This window comes from Amia ocellicauda, chromosome 10, assembly GCF_036373705.1.
Source record: "Amia ocellicauda isolate fAmiCal2 chromosome 10, fAmiCal2.hap1, whole genome shotgun sequence".
Classification (NCBI taxonomy): domain Eukaryota; kingdom Metazoa; phylum Chordata; class Actinopteri; order Amiiformes; family Amiidae; genus Amia; species Amia ocellicauda.
The window spans coordinates 22,039,894-22,057,580 of record NC_089859.1 but is presented as its reverse complement, the minus strand read 5'-3'; the positions used below and the strand labels follow the sequence as shown (position 1 = coordinate 22,057,580).

The 17,687-nt window shown below is 41.5% G+C and overlaps 1 protein-coding gene and 1 pseudogene across 2 annotated transcripts; both read right to left on the bottom strand.

Annotated features, from left to right (window-relative positions):
* Positions 1 to 577: 577 nt before the first annotated feature.
* Positions 578 to 6,943, bottom strand: LOC136759681 (homeodomain-interacting protein kinase 2-like; annotated as a pseudogene).
* An 889-nt stretch (positions 6,944 to 7,832) lies between these two features.
* On the bottom strand, positions 7,833 to 10,962 carry c10h7orf78 (chromosome 10 C7orf78 homolog). Of its 2 annotated transcripts, none has more exons than XM_066714600.1 (5): positions 10,751 to 10,962; positions 9,637 to 10,112; positions 8,866 to 8,950; positions 8,210 to 8,349; positions 7,833 to 8,101 (listed from the first exon to the last, which is right to left on the bottom strand). In XM_066714600.1, the coding sequence occupies exons 2-5, from the start codon at positions 10,096 to 10,098 to the stop codon at positions 8,015 to 8,017; spliced, it is 774 nt and encodes a 257-aa protein (XP_066570697.1). In that variant the 5' UTR covers positions 10,099 to 10,112; positions 10,751 to 10,962; the 3' UTR covers positions 7,833 to 8,014. The 2 variants fall into 2 exon arrangements, with proteins under 2 accessions (XP_066570697.1, XP_066570696.1); XM_066714599.1 differs by having other exon boundaries at positions 9,637 to 10,109.
* Positions 10,963 to 17,687: the final 6,725 nt, after the last annotated feature.

The following is a 17,687-nucleotide window of genomic DNA, read 5'->3' as shown; positions in this document are numbered from 1 at the left end:
GGTGTGTCCAGTCTCAGTCAAAGTACACATCTATTTCTCCTTTTGGCATCGGCAGCCGTCTCTCACATGTCTGACTGCTTCTAAAAACACACAGAAGTCACACAGAGTGGGCTAAGGTATAGGAGAGATTAAAGGTGTGTATGTATACAAGTAGACTCAACTTTCTGGTGTTTGTTAAGGGTGGTCACTAAACTGAGTTATGAAAGTCATGCAAACTATATAAGAAGTTAGTTCAAGAAGTCCATTACCTTTAAACCTTTAGAAAGTGCAAAAGCAACATAAGAACGTGCCCATCATCGTCTGTTGCATGTTGATGAGACAGTAACTTAACAGAGCCTGTTTTGATGTCTGGGGGGTTGTGCCAGTGCAGACCTGTGTTCGAAACTGTTCAAAAGCATGTTATCAGTCTCTGGATAGAAACAAAAACAGTTCCCAACTGATAGACACTCAATAGCACTTTAATTATCAGTGATTGTCAAATTAAACAAATACTCTGTTATACCACAGATTACAGATTGTACTTCCTGCTTGTTTTAAATAAAAAGAAGAAGTCTCTGTCCCTCCAGGGAGATAAAGTTTATGCCTCACAGAACAGCTGTTTTTGGGGGGTCTGTGTTTGGAGCAGCAGGAAGTCCGGGGGGGCAACAGAGACATTGGCGCTGTGCTGTAGGGTTATCTGTGAGATGCAAAAGATGGCATATTCTGGGTAAAATTATGCAGATCATTGTTTAACCATTTTGAGAGAAAGATCTGAGATGCACACCCTGAAATAATTAAGCCTAAAAATAGCTGACATACTGTACTTCACCTAAAGAGGAACAGAGACAGGGAAATGTGACATCTAGTGGTTGAATCTTTGAGTTGAGTTTTGAACAATGTGGTTTAGTATTGCCTGTGTTTATCAAGGATGCAGGTCAATTCTGTCCAGGAAAATAAATACATAAATAAAAAAACACAGATGTTTGTGCGTAAGTTACGGTAATAGGGTAAAAGGGTTATATAACATTATATTATAGTTTTTATAGTTTTACATTATTAGTTTATATAAGACTAATGGTTCACACACACACACATATTGTTTCTTAACCAGTAGAACCAGTTATATAATCACCCGGGCTACATCATCTGCAGTGAAATCTTGCATGTCTCTACAATTGATTTGAGCCTTTTCATAAACTGCCAGCCGAGAGGTGAAATGCAAAATATCTGTCTAATCTTCACATTTAAATATTATTATTATTATTATTATTATTATTATTATTATTATTATTATTATTATTATTATTATTTATTTTTATTTATTTTTATTTCATGGCAGACACCCTTATCCAGGGACTTACAACATGAGTGAAAACAAAGTGTAGAAATACAGTGAAGTACAAGGCATCAATCATTACAAATTCAATTTAGCTAAAACAGCAATTCAAAATACATTTTACAAATTCCAATTTACAATTTACAATTTACACAAGTACAGTAAGAGACTTCCTACATCCTGGACGGTGAAAGCTAAGTGCTGTCAAGATGTAGGGTTACAGTCAAGGGCTACGGGAAAGGGAGCAAGGAGGAAAACAATCAAGAACGCGAGAAGCATAATAAAAACTATGAAGTGCTATCTAGCAGGGATAGAGGACTAATATTACAAGTACTGTCTGAAAAGATGCGTCTTGAGTAAGTGCTGGAATGAGGTCAAGGACTCTGCTGTTTTGACTTCGGTGGGCAGGTCGTTCCACCATTTAGGGGCCAGGGATGAGAAGGAGCGGCTCTGGAGGAAGGAGAGTGGAGAGGAGGCAGAGTTAGCCTTCTGGCACTGGAGGAGCGCAGTGGTCTGGAGGGGATGTATGGAGAGACGAGTGTCTGAAGGTAGCTTGGTGCAGTGTGGTCGAGACAGCGGTAGGTGAGGGTCAAAGTCTTGAACTGAATGCGTGCCGCTATCGGGAGCCAGTGGAGGGAGCAGAGCAGTGGGGTAGCGTGTGCAAATCGTGGCAGAGAGAATACCAGACGAGTCGCAGAGTTCTGGATGAGCTGGAGTGGGCGGGTAGTGGGTGCAGGCAGGCCGGCCAGGAGGGAGTTGCAGTAGTCCAGGCGGGAGAGGACCAGTGACTGGATGAGTAGCTGAGTCGAGTGAGGAAGTGACGGATCCGGCGTATGTTGCTCAGGAAGAATCTACAGGTGCGTCTCAGCATGGTGATGTGATGGGTGTAGGAAAGCGCAGGATCGAGGGTGACTCCTAGATTTTTAGCGGAAGAAGAAGGAGAGAGTGTGATGGATTCCAAGGGGATCGAGATGGGGAGGTCAGCAGAGGGTGAAGAACAGTGGGGGAAAAAGAGGAGATCCCATTTGGAGAGGTTGAGCTTGAGGTGATGCGAGTGCATCCAGGCGGAAATAGCAGACAAGCAGGAAGAGATGTGAGAGGGGATGAGAGGGTCAGAAGAGGGAAAAGACAGGAAGATCTGGGCATCATCAGCGTAGAAGTGGTAGGAGAAACCATGGGAAGCGATGAGGGGGCCCAGGGAGCGAGTGTAGAGAGAGAACAGGAGCGGGCCTACGACCGAGCCTTGGGGAACGCCTGTGAGGAGAGGTTGGGGGGTGGATGAGGAGCCTCGCCATGTCACTTGGTAGGACCGGTCACTGAGGTAGGTGTCAAATGCGGCGGAGAGGATGAGGATGAGGACTGAGGAGAGGGAGGCCCCCCGAGCACAGCTGAGGGAATCAATGACAGCCAGGAGAGCCGTCTCAGTGGAGTGAGCTGTGCAGAAGCCAGATTGCAGAGGATCTGTACAGTTTTGAAGACATCCTACCTTCAGTAGAACTACAGAAAGACCTTTTCCTTACACTGGTGCCATCACAATAAGGAACGCATTGGGCGTATAGGTCATGCCTTTCACTATAACAATCTGTGGCTGTCACACAGGGATTAATGCTTTCTGACACAACCAAGGATACAATTATTATTATTGTTATTACAGGGAATGAGCCAGTAGTGACATAGAGGTGGTGGGATGTAAACAACAAAGGCTGGTGGTGGCGAGGGCAAAAGTGAGAGTGATGAATCGGAGTTGTCTACTTCCGAAATTGAATTATGAATTTCAAATGGCCTGACAGTTGTAGTTTGGGGTAGAACTAATCAATTTCACGAGCATATATCTAATTAAAATTATTTCCTGATCATAGTTATCTAGTGATACAATCCAATCACCGGTCATTAGTGAGCAACAATTGTTCAAAAACATTCGCAAATTGACAGGCTGCTTTAGTCAAACAGCAACAAATATATTACATATTAGTACTTTGTAAAATTAATGAACATATTCCACATGAGGGAGGCAACACAGTCTGTCAGTTTCAGACTGAAGGGTAATAAAGATTGTGATGAAAGTAAAAACGCAGCTAACTTTGACCCATGTAGTCTTGATCTTGCTGATTTACCTCTGAAAGAGTATTATCGTATCCATTGCTGTGTATTATTGTGAGTTAATCCAGGTCTTACACACAAACCACTGGTATTTTTCCATTATTAAGGGTCAGGTTCCTTCATTGTCTTAAATCAAGTGTAAACAGAACAACTGTAAAGCAATACTGCCTGGTAGTGGTGTTAGCAACTGAGAATGCCAACACATCTTTTGTTAATGTGACTTACTCTAATCTTACACAACTGGTTTTACTTGTGCTGGTTTCTGTGAAGTTGCAGTCACTCCTGAAACTGCTAAGGAATCTGAAGGCGACACACAGATGGGAAAACAGGACAAGCTGCTAAAAATATAATTAGGAAACTCCAGGATGCATCCAGTGGGAAGTATGTCATTTTCCACCTCTGTTAATGATGCAGAACATGTTGTTTAAGGGAGCATCTCTTTTGACCAGGGACAAAAAAAGACTTGTCATGGAGTTGCTCTCATGAACAGTGTTTACAGATCCTCTGGTCAATCCTGGCTTCTTCTATAATGGCTTCTTTGTGTCTTCATACACCGCACATGGCTGCTAAAACTGTTTTTCGTGTCAGGGGACCGTTGCCGCTGTGTACTGGTGTAAATATAGCCTCGGTAATTGATTGACTGTACTCTGGTAAACCTTGAAAGGGGCCCTGGATAAAAAGTGTCTGCCAAATGAATGAATAATAATAATTACATGAAATTAAGGTTGAAACAAATGAACAGGGTGTGCAGAATTTGTCTTTGATGGCCTGTGTTTGACACATCAAGAGATTATTCCACTGAGTGCGGTTGTGAAGCTATAGGCACAGATGATTTATTGTTTTTAGCTAATTAACATTTGTTTGTTGCATCAGCTGCTCCCAACAAAGTCAAATGTTACAATATGTGCAAATACATGTTAGCCTATAATAATGGATGATTTAATGGATATGATCTTTGACACATTTTATTTGCTTCTACATCAAAATTGAAATCATCAGTTGACAGCTACTGAGGAAAACAAGCAAATAAACAATAACATAAGCTTTCCTGTTACAAAACCTGTTTCCTTTTCATTCCATTTCAAATATAAGTCACAAGCTTTCTTACAACTTACACAACAGAGTTCATGTATGTATGTTTCTCCAGTGTGCAGATGATCCGATCACATGCCAGTTGTGATTGACTGCTATCCATGGAGGAAGAATGTAGTTGTTGTGGGAAAGCAGTTACAGTTCAGATTAAACTGGGGACAAGACTCAACTCTCAACCCTCAAACCTGAACCCTGCACACAGTTTAATTTATTCTAAGAAACTGCTTTTTCTTCTACTTGTAAATCAAAATTCGACAGGGTACCAGTTTGTTCGCATTGTGCAGGTCGGTGAGAGTTGATGTGGTCTAGCTAATGCACTCATTGTGACACAGATCTGCCAGTCTGTTCACTTCCTGCTTTTACCCAATGTGAGCTAAAGGCCAGTGATCATTACTATTCAATGTCTGCTAACAGTGGAAAGGCAAAAGAACTGCTGGGATGTTTTTCATTCATTCGTTCTTATAAATGGGTGGTGTGGTGGTTATTGCTGTTGCCTCACAGTTCCAGGGTCCTGGGTTCAAATCCTGATTCAGGGCCTGTCTGTCTGGAGTTTGCATGTTCATGTGCCCTAGGTGGGCACTATGGGCAGGGCTAAACATGATGGCTTGACCATTATAGAAATACATATGGCATTCTACTTCCAGAACATGATGTAGCATCTCACAACTGACTTGACTCCATTCCAAATCAATCCACACAGCAGTGAAGATCTGTGAAAAAGCCAACCTACAGTGGTAATTTATAGTGCCCTGCATCTCCCCAACCCAGGGCTTGGCTCACCACGCAGGCCACGAGAAACATCCCCCCCGCCCCGGGCACTATGGGCAGGGCTCGGCCCACCACGCGGGCCACGAGAAAGTGCATTTGAGATGCTGCTTCACTTTTTCACACAGGGCCACTTGGTGTTGGATAACTTTTTTCCTTAAATAAATAAATTGATCATTTAAAAAAAAAAGTACTTTGAATCAGTTATACTGATGAGGAGAAAAGGAAGCATGTGACTTATTTTTATTATAATATTTATATAATGTGGGATGTTTCTTCTGGCCCGCGTAAAGCGTAAAGCTCTGCCCATGGTGCCCGGCCTTGGGCGGTTGTAGAGTTGGGCGTCTGCTGCCGGTGCCTGTACGATGGTGGGGGTGATGATATCTGGCTGTCCGCGGTGCCCTTTGTCCCCCTCTGCAGCCACGAGTTGCTGTGTCTGGTTGGGTGCAGCGTTGAGCTGGGTGTTGGAGGTCGTGTTGGGGGCAGCGTGGAGCTGGCTGTTGGAGGTCTCACTGGGGGCTGTGTTGGTATTGAATCGACTATAGCAGACCTCCATGTCCTGAGCACAAGACATGACATATATGCTGGGGAGGAACTCACATCCAAAGTCAAGGTGACAAATGGATGGTTCTGGACTTGGATGGGGGTAATCCTGTCATCTGGGTCCATCTTCAGCATCCTCTTCAGTAGGTCGATGAACTGCAGCCAGTCTATCAATTCTGCCAATAAGTCATTCCCTTCCAGATCCATTGGCATATGGAGCAGCGCCATGTTATCAAAACCACTGGACATGTACAGCCGCTGCTCCTTTGACTGGATGCCCGTTTCTCTCTCATGCTCCTCTGGCGTCTTCAGTCTCCACAGAGAGTCGGCCGAGTCTCTCTTAAAGAACTCTCATGTCTTGGTCCCGGCACTTAGCAGGTTCTCCGCAGGCAAACCCTGCAACTCAACAATGTAGCGGATTTGATCATACACCGATGCCCCGGGGTACAGAGGCTACCCCAGAAACAGCTCCGCAATGATGCAGCCCAGCGACCACATATCGATGGCTTGATTGTAGGGCAGGCAAAGGATGATCTCTGGAGCCCTGAAATATGTGGCCTGCACGCAGTCAGAGCACACTGCCTCCGAGACATGGATGGCCAGGCCGAAGTCGATCAGCTTGACTCGGAGTGGCTGCCTGGCCGAGTCCACCAGCATAATGTTGTTGGGCTTGAGGTCGGTGTGGATCATCCCCAAACTCTCCAGCTTCATCAGGGCAGTGGCGACCTGCTCCAGGATGGGCCTGATGTGCTTGAGGGGCAGGGGCCCGAAGCTGAGGACGTCATACAGGTTCTGATCCAGCATCTCGAACACCAGGCACAAGGGGCCCTTGTACCTGAAGCATTCGTAAGCCTGGACGATGTTGTATTGGTCAGGGCTCTCTCTGCTCAGCCTGGCCAGGATGCTGCCTTCGATCAGGCCCTGCTGCTCATAGGCGAGTTTGCTCTTCAGGATTTTGATGGCCACTATCTCGTTGTTACGGTGATTCCAGCACTTCACCACCTGGCCAAAGACACCCTGGGCCAGGAACTCCAGCACTTCATAAAGGTTTCTCTTGGAGCAGAGCACCTCATGCTTCACCAGCTGGTATTCATCGTTATCCTCGCTGCTGCTGGTCCCCACAGACATTCCTTACTCTTTATCTTACTTACCCAAAGTTTGCAAAACTCAACTCGAAAACGAAATCTATAGATTACCACCGTAGGTTGGCTTTTTCACAGATCTTCACTGCTGTGTGGATCGATTTGGAATGGAGTCAAGTCAGTTGAGAGATGCTACATCATGTTCTGGAAGTAGAATGCCATATGTATTTCTATAATGGTCAAGCCATCATGTTTAGCCCAGTACAAGTGATTGCTGTCAGCTCACATGGTTGAAAGATGTCCAGTTGCACAATGGCACTTCTCTGGGATCTGCAAGCCTGTGAAAGGCACTTGCAAGTCTCTGCTGATAATGCTGGCAGTGTAAAACAGACCATTCAGAAAAATAATGTTTTTGTTGAAACATTCACTAGGCTTGCCTGATGCAAATGTAAATGACCGGGGACGTTTTGCACCTGTAGGTTTCCCAGGGCTTTAATCCAGATAGGCACATGTTAGCATGCAATTTTCAATGAATCTCTGTTTAATGTATCATCTCATTGGCCATGAATGTGTTAGATAATGAGTGTTGCCTTTCCATGCAATCAAAGAGTAGTGGCCATAGCCTGGGAAGATTTTTTTTTTTTCCGCCACAAAGCCCATAACAGTTTCTTTACCCCTCCCTACACCACAATAACCCCTAATAAATAATAATACATAAAACAGACTGTGTGTGTGTGTGCATGCGTGCGTGCGTGCGTGCGTGCGTGTGTGTTGCCCAGCGATGGACTGGTGTCCTGTCCTGTATTCCTGATTTGCACCCTATGCCTGATGATGAATGTGAAATGGCATTAAAATGATCTGTCCTGAGGTTAACCAGATCAATATTGTCCAGTGAGGCGCAGCTTCAGTGGAGGAAAATACCAGCACTACCAATCTCAAGCTTTTATTACCATTTTAACTGTAAAGATTGTTTACAGCTTTTTACAGGAGAGGAGGAACAGCAGCTACATTTTAAGAAAAACACTGAGATTTTTTAAACTGTTTTCAGGCAGATTTTATACAGAACCAGTTCAACAAATTCATTTTTTTTCTGTTCTCATGAATGACATGAGTAGGCCTAGGACCCATTCTGCCAGAAGTGGCTGAGTTTCTCTTCCACCCGGTCCATCAGGGCGCTGTACACCCCCCGCCTCCGTCTGTGTCTCTGAAAGACAACAGCAGAAGTTACTCACAGGAAATTACCCAGAAAGGCTCTAATTGATTAATTGATTTGCAGTCCGTAACAGTGCGGACAACTCATCTGTTCACTTACTGTATATGAAGCTGATTTCGGAGGCCATGGTTTCGGAAGGATTAATTTTGGATCCCATTTGGGTTCTCTTAGCTTGTGTGTGTCAAACCTTTCACAGCAGCCCTTGCACTGCGAATCTCTGAGTGCAGGACGATCCGAAACTGGAAGAGAGAGATATCCAGTGAGTCATGAGTACCAATCAATCGAACATTTCCTCCTAAATAGATTGAAAATCGGGAATCGTATGAATCATTCTAAATGAGAAAACCGTCTAAGTCTCTCACAGTCCAAAAACAAAGCTCTAGTTTCACAAAGAGGCCAAGTACGCTTTCTGTTACTGGGAACCCGACTCATTTACCACACACCCTCTGTGTTTTAACCCTGTCAGGACAAGCTGTGGTGAGACAGACAAGCTACAGATTTTTTGTTTGTTGCTTCAGACAAGCAGGTGGCTGACCACAGCTCAACTCTATGAGTTCTGTGGGTAGCTTTGAGAGAAAGATAGGTTAAGACCCACACAGAGGTGTGGAAAACACATACACATTTATTTTCAGTTTACCAATTAACTTTTTTTTTTTTTCAAATTCCATAAGAATAATAGTTTGTTAATGCAAGGGATGACACATTGTTTGTTTTTAAAATTGTGTTATTTGCATTTAAATTAGACTTAGACTTACTTGCACGTAAGCTTTGAGATTTGAACATCAGATTGCCTGGGTCTCTGTCATAAGCGGTCACTATGTCCGGTATATTATCTTCATACTAGAATGTAAAAGTAAATATGCAATTCAAATAATATTCACAACCTTTTCCTTATTAACACAATTCAAGATAATGACAATGTAAATTCCCCAGAACAAAGGTGTGTTGTGTTTACTTTAAGGTTGATTTTAATGTGCTTGACCAAACCATTGGAAAAGCATTTGTGCTGAGAGAAAGAATATTTTTAATAGTACATATGCTTACTACTTGAAGAATACACAATATTTGTACTTCTTTCTTGTAGTATATTATGTTTAAAGCTAGTCTGACGCTGACTAAAGGTTATCGATGTATAGACACAGTTAGTCTGAGTTGCCCTCTTGTGGTAACAACTGCAATGACAGGTTTCATAATTTAGATTTTACTACTGAAAAATGTGTGAAGAATGGATTTAAGCAGCAAAATATCTATTGACGTTTTGATTATACACATAAGCATACAATCACTGAACTACTGGGTTCTATTACTGTGATTTTATCATGTTTAATTAAATACTGATTTCAATCAGTTAGTGGAAAGGTAAGACGCAAAGTTGTGTGTGTGTTTACTGTCAATCTCCAAACCTGAAATGATCAGTTCTCTCATTTTTATTTTGAGTACCCTTGGTTTGATGGTTTTCCCCAGAAAATGACTGTTATGCATTGAAAGAAAACTTAGTATGTTTAAACAAAATAAAAAGTGTTTACCTGCCTGAAATCATAGGGTTTTGGGTCCCTATATACCTCAGAGGAATACTTCCCTGATTTCACAAACATCACCTTGGCTTCCAGGGCATCGGGGGGCTTAAAGGTTGCTATGAACTTTGGAGGCTCCTGTCTGGGAATGATTTCGGGGAGCACGATGGACTGGGTCACACCGGCGCTGCTCAGACTCTTGGAGGAGCTGGTGGGAGTCAAAGAGGCAGGTTTGTTTCTTTTTGTTTTCTGGGGCAGCCTCAGAGATTTATACAGCTTCGGTGTGAAATCCAGGGCCTGCCTCGTCCAGATGTCATGGTCTGGTTCAGTGTCAGGGAAAGCAAAGCCCTTGCTTCTTATGGAGGCTAAGTCTTGACTCGCAGAGAAAGCCGTCTTCTTGTCAAACCGAAACGATGCTGCCGAGTCTGAGAACAGGTTGGAGCCCATCCTGTCTGTCAAGTCCTCACTGTTCATGACTAACACATCTGCTGGTGGTGAAGAACAAAACAAAAGAAAACAAAAAACAAATGTTATTGCTTGATGTTACTTGACAATGTGACTAAGTTGAAACATTATTGAAAAGATTTTAGATTTCCTCTGTCATAATTTGAATAAATCATGCATTTCTGGGCACTGACTCGATTTGCTATCTGCTGTTTTTGATTTAGGCCAGTACCTATCTTTCTCAAGCAGATTGTTTGTATTTTATTGTTTCGCTTCATTATAGTATTTAAAAAAAATCAAAATGATTAATCCATGAATACTGTAGACTAACACAAAACAATCAAATAAAAGGTGTTGAGAAATATTGTAGTACACGCCCTAACTGAGATTAATTCGAGTATTTTGTTGAAGAGGGTCAATTTAACAAGTGAAATCCCAAAAATCCTTGTTAATGGTCTATGGGCATCATAAACAAATACAGTTACTCAATTTTCAAGACGACAAAAATACATAAAATGCCTTCATATCCACAGTGCTGATTGTGCAGTACTGACTCAAATCGCATCAGCATTCAGCAGAAGTTTACAAATCAACGTCATGGCTCTGAATATCCGGTCTTATGTGATTTTGTGTTTTGTTTGTCTTCACCCAGCGAGGTTCAGTAAAATATCCTCACACTCACCAGAGGAGCAGGGGTGCGGGGCGTCCAGCGCGCAGCCAGTGTGACTCTATCAGCCGTGCTTTGCCGTCCGCACGGAGAGCCGCAGAACCCAAAGCAGGGTTGCTAAGCTACGGGGCTCGGTGCCGCAGACAGAGCGCGTCCGGGAGCCGCTCGACGGTCTTAGCAACAGAGCACAAAGCCCGGGACATAGCGGCGCACCGAGCAGCAGACACACAGGAAATAATGGATACATGTGCATGTTTCTTTGTTACATTATAGTTTATAGCAGCATTAACTCAAAATATTAAACCGACTTTTATGTTCTTTAATGCACTTATTTTAACTTTGATCATTTGTAATCACATGCACAAAAACATAATGAAGTCGCGCACTTTGCACATATTTGGTTATATATATATATATATATATATATATATATATATATATATATATATATATATACATACAAACATGCATACACTCGCCCCACACACGCTCTCTCTCTCTCTCTCTCTCTCTCTCTCTCTCTCTCTCTCTCACACACACACACACACACACACACACACAGCACATTGAGAGAGAAAAAAAACAGTAATCAAACAGACCACTAGATGGTGTTCATTTAAACTATATATAAACATCTATAAAGCAGTGGTTCCCAACCCTGTTCCTGGAGGAGCCCCTACCCTGCTGTTTTTGTTGCGAACGAGTTACTTAATTGAACCCTTAATTGAAGTAATAATTTCCTAAATCAGAGCCTTTTCATTATTGTAAACAGTAGCTGTTTTAAACTAAGTATAGAATTGTATAAATAACTCTTATTTAGGAACCAAGTTTTTATCAATTACACAATTTGAAGTGTCGAATGTAATCAAAGTATTACTTCAATTAAAGTTCAATTAAGTAATTAAGAGCTCGGCTGGCACAAGAACCAGCAGGGGGTCCTCCAGGACCAGTGCTGAGAACTACTGGTTTAAATTAAATGATATATATTAAAAAAAAAAATCCTGTTTCTATAAGTAATCCCCACACAGGATTTAGTTGGCGAGTGATGACGGAGCTGTAATAGCGTTTTGACTAAATGACAAGACGGACACATCACAGCTGGACTGATCTGCGCCAAAAAACAAATGAACTGGAGAAAAGGAATGTGTTTGTTGTAGTTTCCAAAACTGAACATTTTATACTTGCCGTCTTTTCCAACTGTTGTGCAGCTGCTTCACTCAGCTATGCATTGAATATTCACTTTAACTAAATGTTAATGGCCATTTTAAATGAATTCAATATGCATTTTAAAGTATCACGATGCCCTCAGCAATGATACAACCCGGGAAAAGATTTGACAATGTTGACAAGCATTAATTAGTAGCAACATTACTCTGGAGCCAAACATAACTATAATTTCAGAGTTCAATTTTAATGAAGGAAACAACTATGTAGATATCTGACACCGCAACATTGAAAGGCAATAACCTGTTTGTCCTTTGAGATGATAATATAATACCATGGTGTTTGTTGTGACTGGCAAATATGAAATGAAATGATCATATTGAGAAATGACCTCTAGGTGGCGCGATTACATGCAAGAGCAGCGCAGTTTGACTCCTAATGAATCCGAGAGCTGGAGTGAATGACAACTGGAAGCATTCAGTGTTTATTGTGAGAGGGGCCACAAAGCAAGACCTGAACACTGACAAGATTAGTGGATATTTACTGAATTGCACGTTCAAATACTAGTACCAGTGGTAAACGTCATTGATAATAAATGAATTGGAGGTCAAAATAAATGTGGTTTTAGCCCTCACTCTAACTCAGCGCTTTCTGTGATTTTAATTTGTTTGTTTGTTTAAAATAGCACAATAACAGAATGACCTCATTCTAGCTGAATTCCACAAATTATTTTTTTTACATATACAGATTTTAGCATTTTGCAATAATTAGATGTTTTGCTCCATCTGCATACACTTACAACCCTGCCAATCAAAACCATTTCATTCTTGTCCTTGAATTAACCCTTAACACACCTACAGTGATTCCAAATGGCCCATAGTACTGAGCTGTGCCGTAACTAGCGTGCAGCATTTACTCCACTGGAGTTTGGAAATATGTCAGTTTCATTGTGCACGCCACCAAAGACCTTTAATCACTCTTGTTAATGGACAGTTTTTTCTTATGCTTTGTCTACTGCGATTATCACCCCGAATGTGTTTCTGCATCTGTGTTCAAATCTGAACATTTGTGAAATATAAGATAGGACTGCATTTTACCATGGAAAAATAATTGCCTCGTGAAATCTACTCTGTGTCTCAGTGCAGCAACTGTTCTAATTTGATTGGGGATGGAAATCCATTTGTAGGATATGAAGCCTCTTATTTATTGTTTCCACACGGTGTACTGTTTCCTTTACAGGCTCCAAAAGCTATAAAGAGAATAAGGCTTTATTGGTTAAAGTACTGTGCTTTGGTTGACATCCAGAGCATCTGCCAAAACCATCAGACGATTTCCACATAAACCAGTGCCATCAGTTCTTCCTTATAAGAATGTGCTCTTTCAAAAGTTAGACATGGCCATTTTCTTTTCAAAACAGCTGCACTTTATCTCTAAATTCTTAAAATCTTTAAATGCTTGATATGGAAAGAAGTCCAGAATATAATACTTGAAACAGAGAGACAGGTCCTTGAAGTAATATTACGCTATACATCTGAAATCACAGCTGCTTCAGAAACATCTTCCTCCAAACTGTGATGTGACCTAATCGCATTTCTTGAAAAGCTGCAAGAATTAATGAAAAATAAAATTACTAAAATGCCTTGGATAGAGAAGTATTCACCCCTCTGAGTCAATACTTTGTAGAAACCTTTGGCAGCAATTACAGCTGGGAATCTTTAGGGGAAAGTCTCTACCAGGTTTTTATGTCTGGATTGAGCCATTTTCAATTATTCGTCTTGGTAAAATTGTCAAGCTGGATGGGGATTGTTGGTGGACAGCAATCTTCAAATCTTACCACAGATTCTCAATCAGATTCAAGTCCAGGCTTTGACTGGGCAACTCCAGGGCAATCCAGTGTTGTTTGGCTGTGTGCTTGGGGTCATTGTCCTGAAAGGTAAATCTCCATCCCAGTCTTAACTATTTTACAGACTGAAGCAGGTTTTCCTTAAGGGTTTGCCTGTATCTAATTAGCTCCATCTATTTTGCCTGTACCCTGACAGTCTTTTCCCACATTGAAAGTGTGGAGCAGGTTGTGTAAACCAAAGGGAAAACAATCCCATTGAAATGCATCGCAATTCAGGTTGTAACAGAACAAAATGGGAAAAAGTCCAAGGAGATTAATTCCTCCTATAGCCACTGATTGTCAGTGAAGCCTGACTGTTTGGTCTTCCAGTATACAAATAAAGGACTGGATAAGAATAATGTAAAATTATTGTAAAGGTTATAGAATAATCCCAAATCAGAAACCTCTGCCCTGTCGAGAAAACCTGGTATCAAAGAAATCTTATGTTTTGATTTTCTTCCAGAAATCCTGATGACACATGACAGAAAGTTATGCTCAAGCACCGAGTCATGGCCGGCACAATGGCATGGAGGAGGAAGACACATGGCTTTGCACAAAGGGACACTGCTAGCCTGCAATGACTTATCAAGACAAATGGTGTTGAGGTCAATGTATTGAGTTCCGTCAAAACGATATGGTTCTTGTATCAACAAGAACCAAGAACCCCGCATTCCTCACACACAAACACAATGGTCTGAACAGCTTAAATAACCAGAAGTTCACAATAATACAGCACTTCTGTTCGTGGCTTGATCTGTCAATGCATCTTGTCACAGGAAAATCTTGAAATACATTGTTGGAATACAAGAAGTCTAATTATTTTTTTGTCTTTTGTCTGGGAAAGAGAGAACCAAGAGAAGAGAACCAAGAGAGTTGCCAAGAGAAAACACAGACAAACAAACAAACAAACCCAGCTGTATAAATAGCTAATTGTATGTATCAATAATGTGATGTACTGTAAGTTGCCCTGGATAAGGGTGTTAATATCAAAGAGGTGCACAGTAAGACATGGTGGTCTACTGCTTGAACGATTCAAGCACAGACAATATGAGGCTCCTCTACTTATTCCCCCTGCCTCCACTTAGTTAAGAAATGCCTGCAGTATGACTCCTTGTTTGTTGTCTGTGGCAACCAGGGAGCACCGACCGGCCGTCTGCATTAGTCATTACTGCGGCCCACAGCTTGGCCCCTGGGTTCGAGCAGGGAGAGCCAGATCCTGTGATTAACTCAGAGAGCAGCACGGATCCCCATAAATGAAATAAGCAACAGATGGAAGTGCGTTGGTTTGTGCTGATAGTCCTGTCTAATTATTTTCCAGTGTTGCATTAAATGGCCCATTTCATTGCACTGGGCTTTTGCAGGGAAGTGCTGCAGTTGCACAGGCGTTGGAGAGTGGGTTTGTTAAAATGCATGGTGTGGGAAAGCAGGTCTATCTTTAATTACACTTCCCAGCATTTCCCTCCCCACCACGGCCCTACATGGTCTGAACAGAGGGGATGTATCAGTGTGTCGCAGAAGCATTATTTCATTCGCACCCAGCATCTGTTTCTTTTGAAGACTATAATGCAAATCCATACAAATGTCATTCCCACAAACCCAGTAGCAGATGTTCAAACACACCCAGCAAAAACACGGATACCTTACAGCACAATAAAACATGTTCCTGTGGATATTGTACACGTTAAGGCATTTTTTGTGCTCTGTTCTTTGTTTAGATGCAAACAGAAATATTACTAGACCATATCGAACCCGAGGACAGTCAGTTAATAACGGTGGAGACAGTGTGTTCTTACACAAAAGGGTTTATTTGAGGTTGGGGAACAGTTGCAGTTTCCTCAGCTAAAGGGATCAAAGTGATTACATTTCTCAGAGCCCAGACAGACCCAGGGCGTGTGGCCTGACTCGAGGCAGGGTCTGACAGGTCGGGAGCTGCTGTGCGTGAACTTGCATGAGCCCGTAGTCATTTGTGCAGATGTTACTGGTGGGTGACTTCTGAGGAATTCACAGGGAACAGAATCTGCATGGGGTCAATTCTGTGTGAGCCGAGCCTGAGTAATCATCGCAAAAGTCATTAGCTCTTCCTGCTCCCATAAAATATGGGCCATTTCCACTCAGTTCAATGTCATGTGATGCTTTTTTCTTCTTTATATATCGTTTGTATAGAAAACGAAGAATTGCTTACATTGGGGTTTTTTGCAATTGAATTTTAAACGTTTTTTCTGCAACATTGGCTCCCCATGTTGTGAAAATGATCACAAACGTTTAAAGGTCTAAACACAGATAATACTGAAACAGAAAATAATGTAAATAACTTATTCTTTCATTTTATGATATCTTTGACAAAATACCTGAGAGTCTATCTGGAATTAGCAAAAATTCTGCAAATTGAGCAGTGCACGGAAAAGCTTTGTAGGTTGTCCTGTAAATGCATATAAAATGGATACATTTGGTGACGAATTACATACAACTGTCTTTTAAACTGCAAATATAATTCAGCTGGCGACTTTTAATCTTCTTTTCTGTTTCTACTGAAAGTGTCCATAATTCTTTCCAGATACATGCGATTAAAACCTCTCTGTAAACAACACTGATTCTAATCTGCTTACAAGGGTCATATTTACATGAAGAGGAAATTCTGTAATTTTCTTGTCACCCCAAGCATATCTGATTATAAGATAAACCATAAAGTATCAGTCAAGTTCTTACACATATTTTCCAATCTAAGAGTTTTGTCTTTAGTTGGAAAGGCTTACATAGAGTAAAGGGTGATCCTCTGCAAACTACAGAGGGAAAATTTGGAAGATAAAGTACAGCCGAGTCTCTTGTGAAGTTGTGACTTTTGTTACGGGCTCAGTGGCAGCGAGACTCTTGCCAAGTATAATAATTAATTCTCAAGGAGGTGACACGACCTGCAGCATCCAAGAAAAATCAATTAATTGTATTGCTGCCATGCTACAGCAACTTTGACACATTTGCATAGCCGTGGGAGCCCGTCAGCAGAGACGTTTGGAGAGAGAGCCAGGCAGTGGCGCCGCTTTAGCAGCTTCTGCTTTTAAGTGTTTTCTCATTAACACGACGCATGTCTTGGAACAAAACAACGACGTTCCTGTGTTTGTCTTAATTTATTAATGCTACATTAGGTAACAAAGAAAAACAACTCAATGTGTGGGAAAACCATGCTGCAATTCCCTGTTCTTTTTTATTATTATTATTTGTATATTTTGTTCTAAATTAGATGTATTGTTTTTTGTTTGCCTTCTTACTTTTAATGTCTTGGTAAAGTTCTGGCGATTGCGCAAGACACATCTTTTCAGACTTGTAATTTAGTCATTTACTGTCCTGTAAGATAGCACTTTACAATGTTTTATCATACTACTTGCCTTGCGTTACTAGGACTCGTATTGTTATTTTGATCTCCCCTAGGCTCCCTTCCCCTTGGCCCTTGACTGTGACCTAACACATCTTGTCTGCTCTCAACTCTTACAATCCAGGATGTAAGACCTCATATATTGTATACACTTGTGTAACTTGGAATTTGTAAAATGTATGGTTTGAACTGCATTGTAATATGTAAATTGGAATTTGTAATGTTTTATGCCTTGAACTGCACTATATTAATGCACTTTGTATTGCATTTATATTTTGTAGGTTGCCCTGGATAATTGGGTGTCTGCTAATAAATAAATAATAATAATAATAATAATAAACTTTTGTAATTCATATTTGCAACATAAATCTTCCCGCCCTCCCTGTTTAAGTCATGCCTGTTTACACCACTTGTAAGTTATAGCCTTTAAGAACAATGACCAAGTGATTTTTCACCTTTTATGACCCAGTTTCCAATGTGCTCTTGAGCCACTACTCAGCATTGCCTGCTTGCACTGACCTGGAAGAGTCACAGCCACT

Bases quoted from the DNA above. Each gene is read 5' to 3' on its own strand.
- c10h7orf78 (XM_066714600.1), bottom strand. From the start codon at position 10,098: ATGAACAGTGAGGACTTGACAGACAGGATGGGCTCCAACCTGTTCTCA. The intron at 8,951-9,636 runs GTAAACACTTTT...TTTACATTCTAG, and splicing joins AACCCTATGATTTCAGGCAG to TATGAAGATAATATACCGGA. The intron at 8,102-8,209 runs GTAAGTGAACAG...GTTGTCTTTCAG, and splicing joins CGAAATCAGCTTCATATACA to AGACACAGACGGAGGCGGGG.